The following is a 21,969-nucleotide window of genomic DNA, read 5'->3' on the forward strand; positions in this document are numbered from 1 at the left end:
TTGAGTTTTCAACAACTATTCTCTGACACTATGGGATGTTGCACACAACCATTATCTATCTTCTCTTAAATATGTGTTATCTTTGTTGAGTTTAAAATAAATACATGTTTGCTTGTTGTAGAATGAAGAAAACTTCTTTCCATAGTTGTTTTTATTTCATTGAGTAAATCCCTATTTAGTGTTGCATGTTACATTGAGGGCCGATACAGCTTACCTTTTAAATGTTCATTGGGAGCATGCGCAGTTCATTATCCCTAAATATGACTATTCATGTAAGATGTTGAGCAAGTCTCAATGAGAGATAACAGGCCAGGTCTAGATAAACTGATGGTAGCAGTATGTACCAAACATGTGACAATGAAAGATACATATAGGCACGTAGGGGACCACTCCAAAGGAGAACCTCTTCATGTCCCTCCTTGGATGCCAAGCAGTATATGTAAGCCCTCACATTTATTTCTAAAACTTGTGGTAAGAGATATAGGTCAGAGGGAACAATGAAACAATAGGATGTCCTCAATTTGAATGTAACAGGTACCTTTCCTACACTAAAATGACTGTAACATACAAAATGGGGACAAGCCCCGATCTCATGTTAAGGGCACTATACTATGTGTGTCCACACTTGGGTGGTAAGGGACCCTTCATGGAAGGAAGCATAATTTGGACTGATTCAATAGCCACCTTAAAGAGTCAGAGGGTAATGACGCCAGTGCAGCTAATATTTAAGTCATATGACCCTTAGAACAAATATCCCCGATTATCCCCTTTAAAACCTACTGCCCCGTTTGGAGCCCTAAACAGGTATGGGTGTGTGTGTGTGTGATGACTTGCTAGTAGACATCGTGTGATAAAATGGAAAAGTTGGTTGGACCTAAACCTTTCTATGGAGATACCCAATATTTAGTTCAAGTAGGATTTGTGTATGGTGAAGGTCAAAGGTCAATTGAGGTCAGCAGAAGCAAAAATGTGAGAGTGGTTTTTAGAAGGGGTAGATTTTAGCCAAAAAAGGAACTTCAAACAAATAATCGATATTTAACCTTTAATAACCGCTACATCAGAAATTTCTGAACGAAAATTGATTAGAAAATTGTTGCAAAGAAACCCATCTTAGTTATATTTTCTCAAATCCTTGTAAACTAAATATACTAGCTATAAGAAAATGAAAACATTACAAAAGCCTAATTTTTAGCAGTTTGATAGCAGTGGATCTAACGTTGCTTGCCTTGTGCATTCAATTAACATCATAACATTTGATATGGTTAGAAACAGTTGTGAAAACTTTTTAACATGTAGTCTTCGTTTAGCAGTATAGATCGTTGCAGAAATAATAAATCTTTGTAAAGTAAAACATCTGACTAGAAAAAATGAAAGATATCATATACAAAATGATTTATAGTGAGCGTTTAAGTTACAAGACTAAATCTAATGCCGTTCCCCTTATACATTCAATCAACACCATATTATTAAAAAAAAAACAATAGTTAGAAATAGTCAATGAAGATGTTACACAATCTTTGTTAGGTATACAGAAATAATAAATTTTTGCAAAGTAAAAATTCTGACTAAAATTAATAAAGATATCATTCAAAATAGACTGATAGTTAATAGTTAACATTAATTTACAAGACTAAATCTAACACCATTTTCCTTATACATTCAATTAACACCATATTATTTATTTTTTTGAATTTGAAAATAGTTGTGAAGATGTTACACAATCTTTGTGAGGTTTGTAGAAATATAAGTATTTGCAAAGTAAAAATTCTGGCTAAAATTAATAAAGATATCATTCAAAATAGACTGATAGTTAACAGTTAACATTAATTGACAAGACTAAATCTAACACCATTTCCCCTATACATTCAATTAACACCATATTATTTATTTCTTTGAATTTGAAAATAGTTGTGAAGATGTTACACAATCTTTGTGAGGTTTGTAGAGATAATAAGTCTTTGCAAAGTAAACATTCTGACTAAAATTAAGAAAGATATCATACCATCTTTATGCTGATGATACACAGCTGTACACTCTTAGAACTACCGGTTCAAATAAATGATCCGATTTCCGTGTCATTTTAATTTGAACCGTTTCTGATCACTTCGAACCGTTTACGCAATCACTTCGAACCTATTTTGCATGCATGGTGGGAAAGTCTTCAAACGCTTTTGAACCAGTTCCCTGATCAACAGCATTGCAGAATTCCCATTGGTCGAGAGCAACCTATTGGTCACGTGCCTTCTGACGCTGAACCTATGACTCGAGTGAACAATGGAATTTGTTGAAGAAAAGCATGTAGAATGGGGTCTTGGAACGTTTGTCGCATTCTTCAAAGGTAAAATGTTAATGAAAAGTTACCCGAGCAGCATTTTTCTGACTCCAGTTGCTCTATTAATTTAAACTTTCTTTTCAAAAATGCAATTTTCTGTACGTAATACTGTAGATTGTCGAATGGAGCCGTTGTGATGTAGGCTCGCCTTTTCTACGGTTACGTATATCGTGACCCATTAGGTATACGTGCAGTATTCTAGGCCTTACTTAGGCAATCACGTTACTTACACCCACAGGCACTCGTGACGTTAAATATGTGTGTAGGCCGAGTATTATAAATGTTACGTATATAAGCGCTGGTAGACTTAGCACTATTTTTCATTCACATGAAACAACTGTGAAAATACCATACATAGCTCTCGCTAAGCCCAATGGACAGTCAGCAACCCAGCTAAACAAAACTAATAGTGATAATTATAGATTCAGTGTCACCTCTATTATTTGTCACTTAATTTAAAATTCAATATATCAGCAAAACCGCATTGTCACAAAACAAAATTAGCAACAACATCCTTAGCCCATGCATGTTGGGTGTACTGCTCACTTGTATGAACATTCAGGTAGGGCTTGGGCGTCATATTGTCACCGTACATACTCTGAGCAGAAGTAGGCAGCATGCAATATTTCAATGTGAATCTGTCGGTAGATTTTTAGTTAACTTCAACTTGGCTGTAGGTGTCCTGCCTCTGGTATACATACAAGCTCATTGTCATGCCCATGCATCATTGCGTTTTATGAGATAGTGTTTCGCGAATCTATATATCTACCAAACACATCCATAGTGCATGAATTCGTGTTGTGCTCCTACCACTTCGTTGATTCGGGTTGACTTTGCAGTTTTAAGCACTAGCAGTACTGTACCCAGCATACTAACGTTTAAGCACTACTGCAATGTTAGCGAGTAGTTTGCTGTGTCGGTGAGTTAATTGTGCTCTTGGGTATTACTTTGCTTCGCAGAAGCACTGTAAAGGTCATTGATGTGATTCTGTGAACGCACAGTATAGCCTACACTCTGAGTCTGTGACCTACTGTATGTAGTATTATGCTTTTTATTTTCCTTTGTACCAGTATCCTTTTTCCTTTGATTTATCTTGTCAGTATCAGGCATTCATCAATGGTCCAGATAAAAAAATGAAGAGCAAATGTGGGCTTCCTTATCCTGGGTCCCCCTTTGGCTAGGGTTCTGGATATGGTGAACCTACATTTCCACGTGGCCTGACGCAACCAGCCAAAATACAACAGACCATTATTCTTTGGTATGAAATATGTTAAGTTAGCTGTAGTATATGTTGAACAGAAAGTTATATATCCAAGTTGCCCCCTTAGGTTAACTGTATTTATACTTCTTTTTACAGGATATTCGAGGAATACTTCAAAAGCTTCAAAAAAGAACAATAATTGAGGAAATGGAAGCAGGATTACTAAGCTACCACTCCAGGAAAAAGGTGGTGAATGCCCTAGTGTCTCACCTTATCACAACGTATGGAAAATAGTAAGTGTAGTATTGCCTTCTCATTACAATAAGGGTAAGCCCAGATGCTTCTCGGTGCATTCAATGAATGTCGCAGTGGCATGGTCCCATTACAAACCATTTTGGACACCACTTTGTCGATGGTATGAATATGTTATGTTCATGATTTTGAACTCCTTGATGTTAAGAGCCTGTTTGGAAAAGTACCAAGGAAAGCGCTTACTTTCTTGCAGACTAATGCACTAAACAAGAGGACACTATTAATGAAACAGTAGGGAAACTCATTGATTGCTTCAATTGTCTGGTTTATCTTTTAACATTTACAGTCCGAAATCTGACGTAAAATTGGCCATGGCCAAAGCCATAGTAAGAGATTTCAAGCAACTAGATAATGAAGATCGTGACGGCTACGTAACTTTATATTTAATGTAAGTCCTGCTGCAATTTAAATATTATACTGCCTCATATTCTTTGAACACTTCTTAACTTCCTATGAAGAAATGATGGCACAGCATCAGGGTCCTAGATAAGAGCTCTGTAATTGCTTTACTTCTTGGCAGTGTAGAATTTTATGAACCAATGAAAGTTTTATCATGATATGATGTATTTTATCCTTGTGTGTACTATTTACTTCTACAGATGATTTTAGTGAAGACCTTTCATCCATGGTGACATGGTTAAAGTGCCATATTGCCCCTGCAGACCAGGTTATAGAGTTCATGGCAAAGACTGCAAAGGCCAGAGCTGCTGACATCAGGGACAATAAACAGAAGAAATTCTCAGATATCTTAAAAGAATATCCAAGACTTATAGATACTGATGGAATGGTACGTAAATGGTACGTAATCTACAAACAGCACAGAGATGCACTTTAAGTACATGTGGTGACGACAAAAACAAATACTAATCTTAAATTGAAGTAAGTGAACACCACACGCCACCACATTGATTCTGGACTGCAGCTAGCAAGCTCTTTGTAATTTATTCAGCTGTGAAATCACAAGACAGCTACTGGACCAATGGAGCCTATTGCATTTCACTTTGGTTGGGTCCAGTATGTAACGCTGTTTGTTAAAGAAGTATCAAAGGGTGGGTAAATGTACGCACAGTTTGGCAGAACCTCTAGAATAGTGTTCAAAATATCAGGAGTAGTCCTGTGTTGAAATATCACTCATTCAGAGATTAATTGTCATGTATTCCCAGTCATTCTATGTAATGTGTTTATGTCATGGTTATTAACCATCATGTCAAAGATAAGAAAAAAAGCAGTAATTAAAGAATGTCATGCCATTGCAGTCCACATCAAAATAATTTGAAAGCAAGTCTTGAACATAGATTGTGATCTCCACCTGGAATACAGGGCCTTACTGTTAGTGTACTTCTATTGACATTCTGACATTTGTTATCGTAGGTAGAACAAGACTTCAAGATTTTGTTTCCTGAGGCATGTGATGCCCTATTCATGAAGTGGCCGAGCCTGGAAGAGAAGGTATTGGCCTATGCAAACAAGCAGGTTGATTGGAAAGATATATTACATTTTCATGGAAACCTTTCCACTAGTAAGTTATTTTCTATTTTTTGCTAATCAATTGTTTTCATTTTGCATTTCTGGCGAAGAAGGGCTTGGGTTTCTGCTAAAAAGGTAGTCCATTTCTAATACTTTTTTAACAAAAAAATACTTAATGTGACACTTCCTATTTCTTTTTAGTAACAATATTGAACTGTCTTGAAACAGGAATAAGAGCATTCCTTATTCCATTTACAGTTTGCTTAGGTGGTGCCATTTCTCATAGTGGAATGTCTCAGTCAGAAAAAAATGCATATACAGTTACTGCATATTGTAAATCCTTACCTAATTTATTTAAATGGTGAACATGCTGTATGTCTGTTTTTCATTTAATTGGACAATACATTGCGTCCATTCTAATACCAAAAAATATGCTGATGTTTGCATAGCATAAACAATTGATAGGCCTTCCCAATCAATGTTGGAGAAGACATGCTTCATTTCACTAGATCAAGCATATCAATAATCAAACGTGGTGTGCCACAATGTTCTTTCCTGAACCTAGAAATAGGTAGATAGTGAAACAGAACAAGGTTATATTGAAGTGATACGAATTTATTACTTTGAGAGGCATTATTTTTAAAAATCACATATCAACATGGCCTCACTTGTAAGATAAGGACACCCCCTCCCCCCCCCCCCCAAAAAAACGGGATAATCAAATTCATGATGGGCGATGCTACACACTGTGGGTAACACCATCAGTCTACTCAACTCAATGTCTACTCAAAGGAAAACGCTTTAAAAATCTGAGACCAATGTTTTTCACTCTGAACTTTATTACTTTTTTTCAGATGAGAAAAGGAGTAATATTGCCATCCAGGTGCTTCCTGTGCTCTTTCCTCCTGGTATGTCAAGGACAGTTGGTAAGAAAGGCCCAAACAAGCATGCCACCATTCCTGAAGCTTTGTGCCGTTTCATTCAGTTTGAGGAGGTAAGAGTAACACAGTGAAAGAGAACAAGAACACACAAACAAATATATATATATGTATATATATATATATATATGTATATATATATATATGTATATATATATATATGTATATATATATATATGTATATATATATCTATCTATCAAACAAGGCCCTGTTTCCACTTAAGAATGATACCCTGAGTTTGGAATCAAACTTCCTACCTTGTTGAATCTGTGATCATTTATATTGATACACAGTTTACATGACAGCAGATGCAAAACAGCTACTTCTATTGGCCCGCAAAATAAATGTTTATGTATTACATAATACTTGTTAATACAAAATATATTTGATATGAATATATATTTAATATATTTATATATATATATATATATGTATATATGTATTTATATTTATATAAATATTTATATTTATATATATAAACATACAAATATATAAATACATGCTCTGTTCAAGGGTACCAAAATGGGGTAAAATACCCATTCCAAGTGCAATTGATTCAACCAAAATGCTGTCTTTAAAACTTTGTTGTTTACCAAACATTAGATTAGAAAAAAAGGTAGTCATAGGATACTTTTTAAACCTGGTCATACAAAAGGGCTAAAACTAGCGAAGCTAACTTAAACTCTTTTTAGGGTATAGTGCAATTTTCATAATTCCAGTTAAAAGATATGCAAGTTTGAGTCGCTCTCAAAAGCCCACCAAAGTCTGATCTCGTTGGTGGTATTGGGGTGGGGCATATAATTGTCAAGCTCTTAATTTTAATGGAAAGTTTAATCTGAATACTGTTTCCCCTTATTCTCTTCTTTAGATTGGCACAAACATACCAGACTTTCTGGAAAACATGCAGCAGTTGCAGCCGTTTATGTTGGCCTTAGGGGAAAGGGAATGCGCAGAACAAGTCTTTGTTGTCGTGGCAGGGAAGAACATTTCATGTGGCAACAGCCTTCTGAAGGCCTTAGATATATGTCTTAAAGTTATATACGTTTGGACATGGACTACCCATGGGAGTGTCAAAACACCTGGGATTTTATTCAAAAATGTATTTATGGACTGGGTGAGGGAAAGGGTAAGAGCACCTCTGCCCCAAGTGTTACCCTGCTGAAGAACTTTTTGGCCAAGGTGTAATATTCTTTATGGTAGATATTCATTCATTTACTTCAGTTGTTTTCTATCGATGTCGATGAGTCATTAAGGTTAAATGGTCATACTGAAAACCTTGTAATAAGGCTAACACAACTGCAGCAACTTACGTTTTCTCGTTTCTTGTGCAAGGTTGTCTAAATAATTTATAGTAAATGTCAACATTTGTGGCTTACCAACATAAGCCTAACCTTCAAAAACTTTAACCAATCTAATAGGACTATCAGTTCCTTTGTGGCAAGAAATCACAAATCATTTTAGGTTATCTGGTCTACCTTTGCTTGTTAAATGAGACACTTATTCTTTTAATTGGTTTATTTTGTCCACTGAGCATTACACTTCCTTGCAACGATTATAAAGTTTCAAGAGTTTTTAGAAGGGAGTCAGATCATCCTCTGTGGTGAGCCTGTAACATTTGCAATGTCTTATCAGTTATGGTATTTACCTTTTGTTATGCATTTCATAATTGTCATAGCTTCTTGCTGGAAACACACCTTGGTTTACTTTGGCTGCTGAATAGCATCTTGCAGTTTAGAAGTCCTCTTACTGAAAAAATCCTTTTAACTAGTTCTTGGAAATTTGTTTTCTCTTTTTCTTCTCTATTTTTGTTATTTGAAGTAACTGTTTAACTATTTATTCGTATGGTTTCGTATTATAAAATTTTAATCTCATCTTTAGAAGTGTTTAAATCCTTGCAATAGGCTGAAGTAATATATACAAAGATCTCTGTACATGAAACCTGTGTGTTTACAGCATAATTAAAAAAAGTAAATATCACTTCAACTTCAATCATCTCCTTCTGTTGAGGAGATTATTGTTTTTGCTTAACATGGAAGTCAAAGGTCAGCAAAGGTCAAGGCATAATAACACACATAATGACACCATGTTAACACTATCTCTAGAAGTCAAAGGAAAATTGAAGTTAAATAGCAGTTTAGTCAGACATTTCAGTACCTAGCAATTTCTTTTAAATAGCATAACACTTCAAACTTCCATATAATGCTTGATATCCTAACATACACTTCATCGAATTTAAGGCTATGCCTACAGTTTGGAACTCCAAAATTGTATTTTCCAAGAAACATCAGTTCTTGAGGTATAATTTGTGGCCAAAACTGAACTAGTTGGAGAGTTGGTATATTTTTTGTGAAGGTATGTATGTTCAGGAAACGATATTTGGGGATCCCATTGTGTGTAGATGATTTGTTGTTACTATAATTATTAATTGGTTTTATATCCTGTAGTTATGTACTTTACGTAATAAGTTATATATTGTAAAAATAAATATATGAAGACTTTATCCTGACCCTCATTTGAATCATTGTGTTATCTTTGGATTATCAATTTGAACCAAGATAGAATCATTGTGAACCAGAATTACATCAATGTGAACCGGAATGTAGTCATCCTATCAATAAACAGTTTGAACCGGAATCGGATCATTTTATTTGAACCAAGTCTTCGGATCATTTTGAACCGGCTTGGTTGGGTGCCCGATTGATCCAGTGTTTGGTTCATATTTGATCCGTTTCTGATCATATCTGAACCGGGAATTTTAAGAGTGTATCTTTCTTTCAAACCACAAGATTCCACCTCGATTCAGAACATTTTCAGTTTAATGACGAAATGCATCAATGATATCAAATCATTGATGACTTAAAATTTTCTTAAACTGAATAGTGAGAAGACAGAACTGTTGGTTTTCTGTTCAAAATCAACTCAAGCCAAGTTGTTAATTCCATCGTTTGAGATCGGAGAATGTGTAATCGAACCAATTCAGCAAGCTGGCAACTTGGGAGTTGTGTTTGATTCGTCTTTAAGTGCTGACGTCCATACTGCTAAAGTATGCCAGAGAGCATTCCACAACATCAGGAACATTTCGATGATTCGACAATTATTAACTCCAAAACAACTGCCACTTTGGTGCAGTCGTGTGTTCTGTCACATCTTGACTATTGCAATGCTCTCCTCATTGGATTACCTAAACATCTTCTTAATCAGCTTCAACGTGTTCAGAACTGTGCTGCTAGACTTGTAACAAAAGTAAAAAACACCAACATATAACACCAACTCTTAAAGATATTCACTGGCTTAGAATTGCGGACAGAATCAATTATAAAATTCTTGTCCTTGCGTTCAAAGCAAGGAATGGTTTAGCCCCAGTTTACCTTCAACATCTTCTCCAAGAATACAGACCTATAGCAGGGTGCTTCGTTGAAGCGTACAACATATGCTATCTGCTTCTACCGTTCGCACTTCCACCTATGGGGAACGTTGCTTTGCTAGATCAGCTTCACAGCTCTGGAACAATCTTCCCGCCTTACATCTGCAAACAATCCAGCATGTGTCAACTTTCCAGAAAGAACTCAAGACGTTCTTATTCGTGAATGCGTATCCATTTGTTTGATAACTGTTGTGTCCATTTTGGGTACTTTGCACCTGCAGCGCTTCTGATAAGTTTTTTTTTGAAACTGGATAAAAGCGTTTTACAAATTCTTATATTATTGTTATTAATAGACTGATAGTTAACAGCTAACATAAATTTACAATACTAAATCTAAAACCGTTCCTTTTATACATTCAATCATCACCATTTTATTTTCTTTGAATTAGAAAATAATTATAAGAGATGTTGCTCAGTCTCTTGGAGGTTTTTTAAGAATAATAAATTTGTCTAACGTTTATTGGTAGATATCTAACAGCTAGCCGTTACAACAATGAAGGTGATTAATTTTCCATTTACCTTCATATTCAGTTAACAATTACAAACCTTTCAGTAAATCGTTATGAAAGAATTAAGACAAAGTTTACATTAGAAAATTCTTTATAAAAGAATAATGGCCTTGCTAGGATTAACATGTTCAGGTTTGAAAAAAGAATAAATCTTGGTAAACTAAAGGTACCTACAAACAATGTGATGATATTACATTAGGTCTTAAAATTGATACCGATAGAGGTTATTGTTACCCACGTCCAGTCAGCTAACATTACAAAAAAAAACACATAAAAAACAGAAACTCTATTTAGAAAATAAAAACAAACGAAATGATCTTATTTGATTTATTAAACATGTCGTAAGTCCTTTTTGAGTTTTAGCCCACTAAGACAGGCTAACTTCTATTGTTATGTTTTGCATGCATGTGCACACAAAGATCGTAGTTGTAGCCTGGACTAAGAAAGCTCGGATCTTGCTAAGCTATTACAACTTCTGGATGTGGGTGTTGATTGTATTGTGATGTGTGCATGTATGTGTGTACAAGATCTTAGTTGTAGTCTGGACTAAGACAGTCCTGATCTTGCTACACGACAACTTCTGGTATGTGGTTGTTGCTTCTATTGTTATGCATGCATGTTTGTACAAAGATCTTAGTTGTAGCCTAGACTAAGACAGCTCTGATCTTGCTAAGCTATTACAACTTCTGGATGTGGTTGTTGCTTGTAATGTGATGTATGCATGTATGTGTGTACAAAGATCTTAGTTGTAGCCTGGACTAAGACAGCTCTGATCTTGCTAAGCTATTACATCTTCTGGATGTGGGTGTAACTGGTATTGTGATGTGTGCATGTATGTGTGTACAAGATTTTAGTTGTAGCATGAACTAAGACAGCTCTGATCTTGCTAGCTATTACATCTTCTGGTATGTGGTTGTTGCTTCTAGTCCTATATATGCCATCAAATAATTTATTGACAAATTGCTATACAAGTGCAAAGATGTACAGCAGTCTTTGCACAGTGGAACCAATGTATTTTATAAGAGAAAGTTCAGAGCCTATGAAACTAATACACACAATTTGAACATTAAGATAGATTCCCTGTTTGCATGGAATTATGTACAAAGATCTAAGTCATAGACCACTAAAACAATCCCTTAGCTAATTAGCTATAAAACACAGTGTTACGTTAACTTAAGCTAGCAGTCATTTGGCTTAATTCTTGGTCATTGCGTCGGTCCCTGTTCTTGAAACAGAACAAAAAAGAGAAAGTCTTCAGAAATGCCTTTCTGTAACGAGTGCCAAATATGTTATAGACAATTGGGTTAACACCACTGTTAAACAAAGATAAATAAAAGAGTGGAAACTTCCAAGGGGTTTCTAAATAGTTCTTTAAAAAAAATCTCAGGTAAATAAAATACAAATCGAAAAGAATTATACATATGAAGAAAATAGAAGAGTTAATAGCAGCCATTTTTGTCAAGTTTCGCTGTACCTTTAGATTGTCTGTTCTATTTACTTGACCTACACTCAGAGGGTTATACAGTATCCTGTATGTTTTTATTGTCAAAATTAGTGAAATTATCAATGTGATGATATCTGGGAAAATCAGAGCCGGAATATATGTCAAAATGTGCGACTCAATATCAATCAATGTGTATGCTATAGCTTTTACAGATCCAGATAGACCAGTGCCCATATCTTTGGATAATATCCAAAGGAAAGCCTGCATGGTACTGTTCCAAACCATGAAGCCACCTGATACAACACAAAATGTAACAGTTACACATCTAAGTTTAAACCTATTTCTTTCTGCGGTTGCTGTTTGGATTGGCTTGCTTACAGCCAGGTATCTGTTTCGAGAGATTGCAAGGATACAAAGGTCTGACAGAATTTGAAGCGGACGATAATTGAATGCACCAAATGCCCCAATTTTCCCGAACATACTTTTGTCATGAAAGAGTACAAACAACATGGAGTCAAATACCACACCAACAGAGAAACAAATATCAACAAATGACAGAGTCATTAAGTAAACACTCAGCGATGTTTTCCTCAGGGAAGGATGTTTACTCATAGTTATCAAGAATATACAATTAGAAAATATTGCTAGGGGTCCTATTATAAGGGGAACTGAAGAAATGGCAAGATTGGTGTTGAGGATCCATATAATATGTTGAACATAATCATTGTATTCAGAGGAATATGTATAACTGTATGAAGAATAATTAAAAATATAATAAGATGTGATGTTGTTGGTATCTTCCATATCTATTTGTCGTCAGAATAGGCTATGTATACCTAGATTGCCGGAACTACAATCTTACATTAGACCATATATCCTATATCAGCAGACCATAGCATACAGTAACAGACCATAACATACAATAGCAGACCATACCCTATATAAGCAGACCATAGCCTATATTAGCAGACCACAGCTTACAATATGTCTTTATAGTTAGCTGTAGCTTGTTATGATCGTTAAGTGCATTTAATTGACAACCAGTTGATCATCAAAGTTACCTTCGTATTAGTTTGCCCCCTTTCTGGTGTTCGTCGTTTGCAGGGTCTTCCGTTGGTTAGCAATTTTGTTAGAAACCGGTAGAGAAAACTAATGTCATGAAGACTTTGAAGACTATGAAGACTTATCCAATAGAATCAGTCCCTCAGCTGGTCGAGCATTATGTATTGTTCGACTATGATACACAATTGGAAATGCTAGATTGTCGAAACTTGTATTGGTAACGGCCTCATATTATGTAGTATTTTTTCTGATTAGGAAATGGTGATGGGTTTATAGAGAAGTGTTCCGATAAACCTGTAGAATGAATCGGCACCAAGGTATGCTCTGTCTTCATACACACGCAAAAGAATCCGACTTGAAAATCAATTTATAGCACAGTTTGTTTCCATTTGGAAAAAAGTTGTAATTAAGCAATCAAGCACAAATATAAGATTTGTATAGCTTTCCAATGGAATGAATCCTCTTCCTGCTCATCAAAACTTCCCGAGTCTCAGAGTTTCTCATCGATATAAAATCTTGAAGCGACTGCTAGTGTTATAGCCAATCACCACTGGTCGCACTCTGTCTCCAAAATTAAAACACATGAGTAGTTAGTCTACACACCTTTTACTTCAAATGCAATGTCAATTGGCTAGTCCTTGATTACTAGACTAGAATCAGGAAATTTACTCAAGTGCAAGCCGGAATTGAAAGTATGCAAATCATTATTAGCAACATTTGATGTCCTGAAACTAACCTGGACCTAGCTTCAGCACTTGATAAGACTACTGTTAAGCGAACAAGAACATTATGAAGAGCTATTCATCTGGTCAAGAGTTTTTACCTTCAAACTCAATTTAGAGAGGATTTCAGCTCAGAGCAACAAATGACTTTGAAAATGCATTGTCAATTCTAAAAACATAATCCACTGTCAAGCCAATGATGACTTCCAGAGTACCCATGATACAAATTTGATTGGTATATTTTTGCAGCTGGCTTATAGCCCAAGCGTATTAGCCAATGAAAAATGATTGTGTGAAGGAAGTAAAGACTATCGTTTTCAGAAGTACCTGTATTTTTTGGCTCACATTCTCAATAAGCTAGGTTTGAACAATTTATTCGTGAATTAGGGCAAAGGTTAGCAGTATAAAAAATGCTGCAGGTCATCGTGAGCAAGTTACGGTAAAAACATGAAGTTTGATGCAATACATGGCTGCTTCTTTCACCTACTGTAGTCTTGTGCCGATATCCCTTTAAAAGCCATCTTACCTTACCTTGTATATAAATTAATATGAACCACCAGAAGCTTCTATAAATTGTAATAGGACAGAGGAAAGGCAATCAACAATAACCAGAACTGGCCCATTATCTTTTACACACACAGTAGACATAACAGTGTTACTTTAATAGTGTGTGGACAATGATGGATGGTACTTGACAAAAGTTGATGGAGAGCAACAACTTTAATCTATGTTCTAGTTAGAGGAATTTTATGGTCTTTTGATATTAGTGAAACAGAGAACATTATCTGTGGACGTTGAGGCCTTAATGTCAGCAAGATATGTTAGGGACGGGAGCCGTCTAGGTATTACATTCCTAAAAGCTGTAGAAATTTACATCATAGAAACCATAACACATAATTACATCTGTTGTTATGTAAAACAGTGCTTCTTTTGTAGGGTGGGAGGGGATGGGGGAGCTATTTAGCAGCAGGATTTTCTTTTTTTGCGGTTGGTTTCATTGATCTCTGGTATCAAAACTCCCAGTGGACAAGGCCATATGTCTCTGGTATTTAAATTCCTAGTGGACAAGGCCAATGCGATATGCACCTCTTTTATGATAACATGAAAATTACCTAGCTTGACAACACCATCTTGAATTTTGAATCTTTAGAAAGGGTTGTAGCTCCCAGTTTTTTGACAAACTGTGTTCATGTTTGTTTAAATTGCTTGTGGAGTCCTACATTTTTTGCTTTTTCTTGCCCATGCAGATGTAAGCAAATGACATCATAGTAGCACAGAGCAGAAACATGGAGGCCATGTATTGTGCACCTATGAGATTATTTGAAGAAGGAAATAACAATATCATTTACATAAGTACCTGGATTTTTATGTAGAAGAATATGAATGGCAGGATTTTGTTCAGAGAGATATTACCAGCAGAATGTTACCATTTTGGTTCTGTTTCGATGCAACCATGGTAACGTCTGAGTAAACTTTTGCCGAAGGGACTTTACAACTCATATTATTTGAGTAGTAGTAGTAGCTTCTTGCATAAACATGGATGATATGTATTGTGCACCTAAGAGATTATTTGAAGAAGGAAATAACAATATCATTTACATAAGTACCTGGATTTTTATGTAAAAGAATATGAATTGCAGGATCTTGTTCAGAGAGATATTACCAGCAGAATGTTGCCTTTTGGGTTCTGATTTGATGCAACCATGGTAACGTCTGAGTAAACTTTTGCCGAAGGGACTTTACAACTCATATTATTTGAGTAATAGTAGTAGCTACTTGCATAAACACGGATGATATGTACTGCGAACCTTAGAGATTATTTGAAGAAGGAAATAATATCATTTACATAAGTACCTGGATTTTTATGTAAAAGAATATGAATTGCTGGATCTTGTTCAGAGAGATATTACCAGCAGAATGTTTCCTTTTGGGTTCTGATTTGATGCAACTATGGTAACGTCTGAGTAAATTTTTGCCGAAGGGACTTTACAACTCATATTATTTGAGTAGTAGTAGTAGCTTCCTGCATACAGGAGGGGCTGTGAGATGTTCATCGATGGGAGGCACACCCAGAGGGACGTAGAAACATGTATCTTTGAATTAAGGGGACAAACCACAGAATTATCTATAAACCAGTTTTTGACAATCTGAATTCTCTTTCCATTCTCTAGCCAAACTTACTTTGCAAATATCAAAGCATTTGTAATATTTTAAACAAAGAAGGCACAAATATTTTACCAAATATGGAAGCTTCGTAGGTATATATCTTTTAAATAATGTTCTATGTTTGTAACATGAAAGCCAATAAAAGAACATGTTGTATGATTTAGTCATTGTAAAGGTTTGAAAGCCAGGTCATAAAAGCATTCTACATATTTAGAAGATTGCTGTAATGGAATAACATCGTTAATGCACACAGTCTTTGTGAGGTTTCAGAAATAATGAAACTCTGTCAGCTACACATACTAATTATACCAAAAAAATATATATTAAATTGAATAATATAAAAGAGGTCATATTTTTGCCATTTAACAATAAATAAAAATCCTTAAAATGTCTACATTAGAAATTGTTTACAAAGGTATGGACAAAATTTCATACATAGAACACTTGCACCCCATATTCAGAAAAAGAAGCCTAGTTTTTAACTGAGAAGGTCAAAATCATTTGAGGTTGCAAAAGATCAAAATGTGAAAAACTTGTAAGCACTATATCTCAATATGTATTTAAGTCTTAATGGACAAGTGCGAGGCATATATGTTTCTTGTATTGAAAGTCGATCCCATTGGACAAGGCCATATGTCTCTGGTATTTTAATTCCCAGTGGACAGGTCAAAGCAATATGTACCTCTTTTATGATAACATGAAAATTACCTGGCTTGACAACAACATCTTGTATTCTGAATCTTTAGAGAGGGTTGTAGCTCCCAGTTTGTTCACAAACTGTGAACATGTTTTTTTTCATTGTTTGTGAAATCCTACAATTATTTTTTACATGCCCATGCAGATGTATGCACATGACATCATAGTAGCAAATTGCATAAACATGGAGGCCATGTATTGTGTACCTAAGAGATTATTTGAAGAAGGAAATAACAATATCATTTACATAAGTACCTGGATTTTTATGTAAAAGAATATGAATTGCAGGATTTTGTTCAGAGAGATATTACCAGCAGAATGTTGCCGTTTGGGTTCTGTTTTGATGCGACTATGACAACATCTTAGTAAACTTTGCCGAAGGGACTTTAAATTCATGTTATTTGAGTAGTAATAATAATAATAATATTAATATTAATAATAAATTACATTAATATTGCGCTTAATACAGCGTTTCAAAGAGCTTTACAAAGTAGGAAAGAGTCAAAGAAAACAAAAGAAAAACAAAAAACTAGGAATTAATGTTTAAAGCTGTCCCTTAAATAAAAAAGGGAGGGAGTATCACAAACATTTTATTGCGGCCTGTGTTAAAAAAAATTTAAAATATAAAAATATAAAAAAATATAAAAAATATAAAAATATTTTATATTATATAAAAATATAAAAAATAAAAAAAGTAAAAAAATATATATAATAAAAAAAATATATATATATAATACCACTACGATGTACTGTATTGTATCTTTAACATATCTAGCTTTCGCATGCTCCCAAAACATAACACGTGTAAGTGTGTTATAACACCCTGGCATATAAATGCATAATATGCTACACGTTAAGAACAAATATAAGCTCACACCTTTCGGCTTGGGTGGTGTTATCATGTTATAGCGTTATTGTAACAGCTAGTTCTGATTATACTAACAAGCAGAAGTCTAGTGCATTGAAGGCATCGAAAGCTCAATGCATTTTGCATCCTGGTTTAACATCCAGTAAAAAACCCCTTCACGCAGATGCAATTTCAGTTGAGAACATTCCACAGTCAAATAAGCCTATTGTTGATTAACAGACTTCATAGAGCTGCAGCACTTTGTTGACTTGCTAATTTTAAATACATTATGTAGTATTGAATTTCGTACTATTTTAACTTGTTTGTTTTTCGGGTTTAAAAGTTTTATTGAATGAGGTGTCTCAAGTTACCAAGAGGCCAGGGAACCAGAATGAACACTCGGGAAGGGCCGTTTCCGGCCATCTGGGGGGGTTTTATAACCAAAATTTTGGGGGTACGCTCCGCGCCAACTAATGGTGGCGCTTCGCTCATATAGTCGTGCCTACAGCTTTGAAAATCTTGGCTACGCCCCTTATACTAATACTGTCGGCAAAATTATATACATCGTGAAAAGTCACGAAAACATTGACGGATTGTGTTTTTGGTTCAATAAAATAATTTGCCCGGAATTTTACCCCTCCGTTAGAACCCTCCCCAAAACGGTGGTGAGTCAAATATTCAGATATTAGCCATTTTGACTCAATGGGAAATTTCTTAGAGGAAACACTGGTCACTAGTATTGAACTGTAAGGGTAGCCTACACATATCCAAATAAAATGAATAACATTTAGACATTTATTCCTCAGTATGAAACGGCGCAGGCTCCCAAGATTGAAGCTGGACCAACGTGTTTGTTTTCTCTCGCCAATAGTTCAATATTGTCAAAATCTTAGACTTCATTATATCTTTAACCAAAAATCTTCAATTGTTTTAATTTAAATCGTGATTACAAAATATAAATATTAGGGCCTATTATAAATATTACAGCATTAGACTTTCATTACCTGTTGATTGATGTAATTTTGATACTATACAAAAGTAATGCTCAGTTCGATGAACCATGTAAGTTTTATTTCAAAGTAATGCAATTAACAGTCGACGTTTTCCAAATATATTTGGCTGTAATGAAATGGAAATATTATGATTAGGAAGATTTTCTGGGCGACAAAATGTTGGGAGGGGTTGGGGCGGAACTAGGGCATGATTGACAGGGGGACCCGATATAGGACAAATTGGACTGGGGACCCGATATAAGAAAAAATGGACAGGGGGACCCGATATAGGACAAAATAGACATTGGAAGACCCGATATAGCGCATTTTTAGACACAAGGGTCATTTGTTAAAGCTACATAAGATGATTCAATATGACCCTCCTAGCCAGACAGGTATGTCAAAATGAAAACAAAGCATCATTGTTCTAAACTTGTTCAATTTATACGAGTGCATCACAGCATATCTTCACATCAAACAAGAAAATATGGGTCGTTGAGTCATCCATGAAAAAACAATAATGATGTCGATAGTACATCACTACTTTGGTTATCGTTTTACCATAACGGTGAGGAGACGGTAGGAAACCCGTTCCGATGAAACTTATTTCGGATACTAGCATTTCATGTCTTCATCATATCATTTTGAACAACAACAAAATATTAGTAAACACGTGAATTAATGCATGATTATGTTTAGAACAACAACAAAACTTCGCGGTAAACTCGTGAAATAATGAACATTCACATGATCAATTGTCAAAGATATGGTGAAGTCATATACATGTAATCGTGTTACGAACACAGCGCAGTAGTTACTGTGATGCACGGTTATGAAACATGAACAGTAGTTACTGTACTAGCTATGAGTATCGGGTGAGACTACAGATGATCTTAGCCAAAGGGCCGAGAAAAGACAAACATTTCTGAGCTCACGTATGTACTTGAGTGCCACTCGTGCGAAGTGAACTATTGATATTAAGTTATAATGCGTTTAACTTATCTCATAACGAAAATGATTGTTAAATGTTTAAGGTAAATATTCTACTAGCTATAAATTCTGATACGAGCGATATTACTCAAGGGTGAAAGCGAAAGTTTAAATATGTATTTGTGTTAAAAACGAATGATTAAAACTAAAGTATTGTAAATTGAAAGTCAATTAGGCCTAGCATTTTAGATTTAATATCAATTGCGGAATAAGTATCTACGGAAGCTTTGAAAGGACATCTTACACAAATGCATGTCGATTATTAGTTAGAATCACGTTAACGAGTTATAGGAACAACCGGACTTAGTCAATACATATACATTCTTCAAGATAAATATATCACAGTGTTTCCCTAAGTTTAATGTATTATTTTCTGTAACTGATTTGAGGACATTTATAACCAATTAGTTGAAAGGTTTGCTTTAAATTGAAAAAGAAAAATCAACACTGTACATTCATTCATCCATCTTTATTCCAATATAAATTTTCATAAAAAGTATAATTAGGATAAAAGTATTATAGCACTAAAAAACATCAAGAACACATGTTTCGCCATATAAATGTTTAAGAGAGTAAGAAAATAAAACAAAAACATATATTTTTTGTAATAGTTATCGAAATTCTTACAAATTCATTCCTAAAACAGAGAGATTATACACACGATACTCATAATTAAGCATGGAGTTTATTTGAAACAAAATTTAAGGAATTAAAGATAGACGTAGTAAACAATCAGTAGACACTCCGTCAACAGGTAGAGTGTATACTCTAAATCCTTTGGTTGCATATACTATCGTACTCATGTAAGTTGACGTCTTTCACCAACTTTTAAGAATGTTGTAAATTGCAAGGCCCCATTAATATACCGTAGATCATTCGATCAACTTAATCACTTTTGATTATATATAGCTCTTTCATGATATGCTAATAATTTGCCACTCATTATGAAACTGTTACAGACAGCAATTTCCCTATAGCAAACACAAAAAGGAAATGGGATTACAGAACAACGACATTAAGAAATAATCTCCCAGGCTCATCATTCATTCACACTGAAGTCTTTACTGCTGCATCTATCGCCTCTACGAACAGATTTTCAATTTCAGTAATGTACTTGTTTTTTATATATATATTTTTTATCTTCAATCAACATTAGAATTCATTTGCCGCCTGTCTGTTTTAGACTTTACGCGCAATTAATTAAAAGATATTGTAGGCATAGTGTGGGTACAGCGTGGGCATAGTGTAGGCGTCGTGGTTATAGTGTAGGCATAGTGTAGGAATAGTGTAGGCATAGTGTAGGCATAGTGTGGGAATAGTGTTGCCTTGTACGGTATATAACTCTAGTTAATCTATGCTTGTTAAGCGATTAGACACGTGTGTGACTATCTATCTATCTATCCATCCATCCATCCATCCATCCATCCATCCATCCATCCATCCATCCATCCATCCATCCATCCATCCATCCATCCATCCATCCATCCATCCATCCATCCATCCATCCATCCATCCATCCATCCATCCATCCATCCATCCATCCATCCATCCATCCATCCATCCATCCATCCATCCATCCATCCATCCATCCATCCATCCATCCATCCATCCATCCATCCATCCATCCATCCATCCATCCATCCATCCATCCATCCATCCATCCATCCATCCATCCATCCATCCATCCATCCATCCATCCATCCATCCATCCATCCATCCATCCATCCATCCATCCATCCATCCATCCATCCATCCATCCATCCATCCATCCATCCATCCATCCATCCATCCATCCATCCATCCATCCATCCATCCATCCATCCATCCATCCATCCATCCATCCATCCATCCATCCATCCATCCATCCATCCATCCATCCATCCATCCATCCATCCATCCATCCATCCATCCATCCATCCATCCATCCATCCATCCATCCATCCATCCATCCATCCATCCATCCATCCATCCATCCATCCATCCATCCATCCATCCATCCATCCATCCATCCATCCATCCATCCATCCATCCATCCATCCATCCATCCATCCATCCATCCATCCATCCATCCATCCATCCATCCATCCATCCATCCATCCATCCATCCATCCATCCATCCATCCATCCATCCATCCATCCATCCATCCATCCATCCATCCATCCATCCATCCATCCATCCATCCATCCATCCATCCATCCATCCATCCATCCATCCATCCATCTAAAGCTACAAATATGTGTGTGTATATGAGACTTGAGGAGTAAATCAATACTAACTTGATTTTAAATTATAGTACTAAAGTTGTATACATAATAATACATATTTCTGTGTATATACGTGTGATCAAATGGACTGGGTGGACGAAAAGTCTGTTCTCGTAGCGTATAACATTCTTGTTGTAAGCAGGCACTTAGTCATAGCAGTTCTACCGTTTTTCAGTGTGAAAGGAATCGATTTGAATTATGTTTGGAATCGATACAGAATGAGAGTCATGTTCATGTATTCTGCCAAAGAGAGAGATTTTTGGAAAAATCTTATGACTTTTATCGATCAGTTACACCCAAAATCAAATACTGATTTAATTGTCACTATCGTCTTCCCATTGGTTGGTTTCGCGTCAGGCTTATTAAGTGGTAAACATTTCTAACCTTGCCCCCCAAAAATATCAAAAACAAATGGCTTGAAAGAAACTATTATTTTTTCCTCAAATCGTTGGTATCTATAAGTGTATATATTTGGTAGTTTCTTTCTTTTCTATTATATTGGTGAAGATTATATTTTTTTATTTATTTTTTTTTTAATTCATATAATCAGTTGTATATATTTGGTTTCTATTTCTTCATTCTTCTTTTTGAAATACTCACA

At 35.4% G+C, this 21,969-nt stretch overlaps 2 protein-coding genes across 7 annotated transcripts in view; both read left to right on the forward strand.

The window, feature by feature from the left end:
• Positions 1-21,969, forward strand: part of LOC139954959 (uncharacterized) — a 116,035-nt gene that overhangs the window by 84,901 nt on the left and 9,165 nt on the right. The window contains exon 1 of one of the 3 annotated variants that reach the window (XM_071954989.1): positions 19,793-20,213. The exons of 1 other annotated variant lie outside the window; for it this stretch is intronic. The gene's annotated coding sequence lies outside the window, so the exon portion shown is untranslated. Of the gene's footprint in view, positions 1-19,792; positions 20,214-21,969 lie in introns of those variants that run through there. One more of the 3 variants, XM_071954988.1, reaches the window with a different exon arrangement.
• On the forward strand, positions 1,018-11,553 carry LOC139954971 (uncharacterized). 4 transcript variants are annotated; one of them, XM_071955048.1, is made up of 7 exons: positions 2,363-3,251; positions 3,690-3,826; positions 4,132-4,216; positions 4,445-4,632; positions 5,217-5,364; positions 6,167-6,306; positions 7,120-11,553. In XM_071955048.1, the coding sequence occupies exons 4-7, from the start codon at positions 4,471-4,473 to the stop codon at positions 7,411-7,413; spliced, it is 744 nt and encodes a 247-aa protein (XP_071811149.1). In that variant the 5' UTR covers positions 2,363-3,251; positions 3,690-3,826; positions 4,132-4,216; positions 4,445-4,470; the 3' UTR covers positions 7,414-11,553. The 4 variants fall into 4 exon arrangements, with proteins under 4 accessions (XP_071811146.1, XP_071811145.1, XP_071811149.1 ...); XM_071955045.1 differs by lacking the exons at positions 2,363-3,251; positions 4,132-4,216 and adding an exon at positions 1,018-2,338; XM_071955044.1 differs by lacking the exon at positions 4,132-4,216 and having other exon boundaries at positions 2,361-3,251.

This window comes from Apostichopus japonicus, chromosome 17 (genome assembly GCF_037975245.1).
Source record: "Apostichopus japonicus isolate 1M-3 chromosome 17, ASM3797524v1, whole genome shotgun sequence".
NCBI lineage: Eukaryota > Metazoa > Echinodermata > Holothuroidea > Aspidochirotida > Stichopodidae > Apostichopus > Apostichopus japonicus.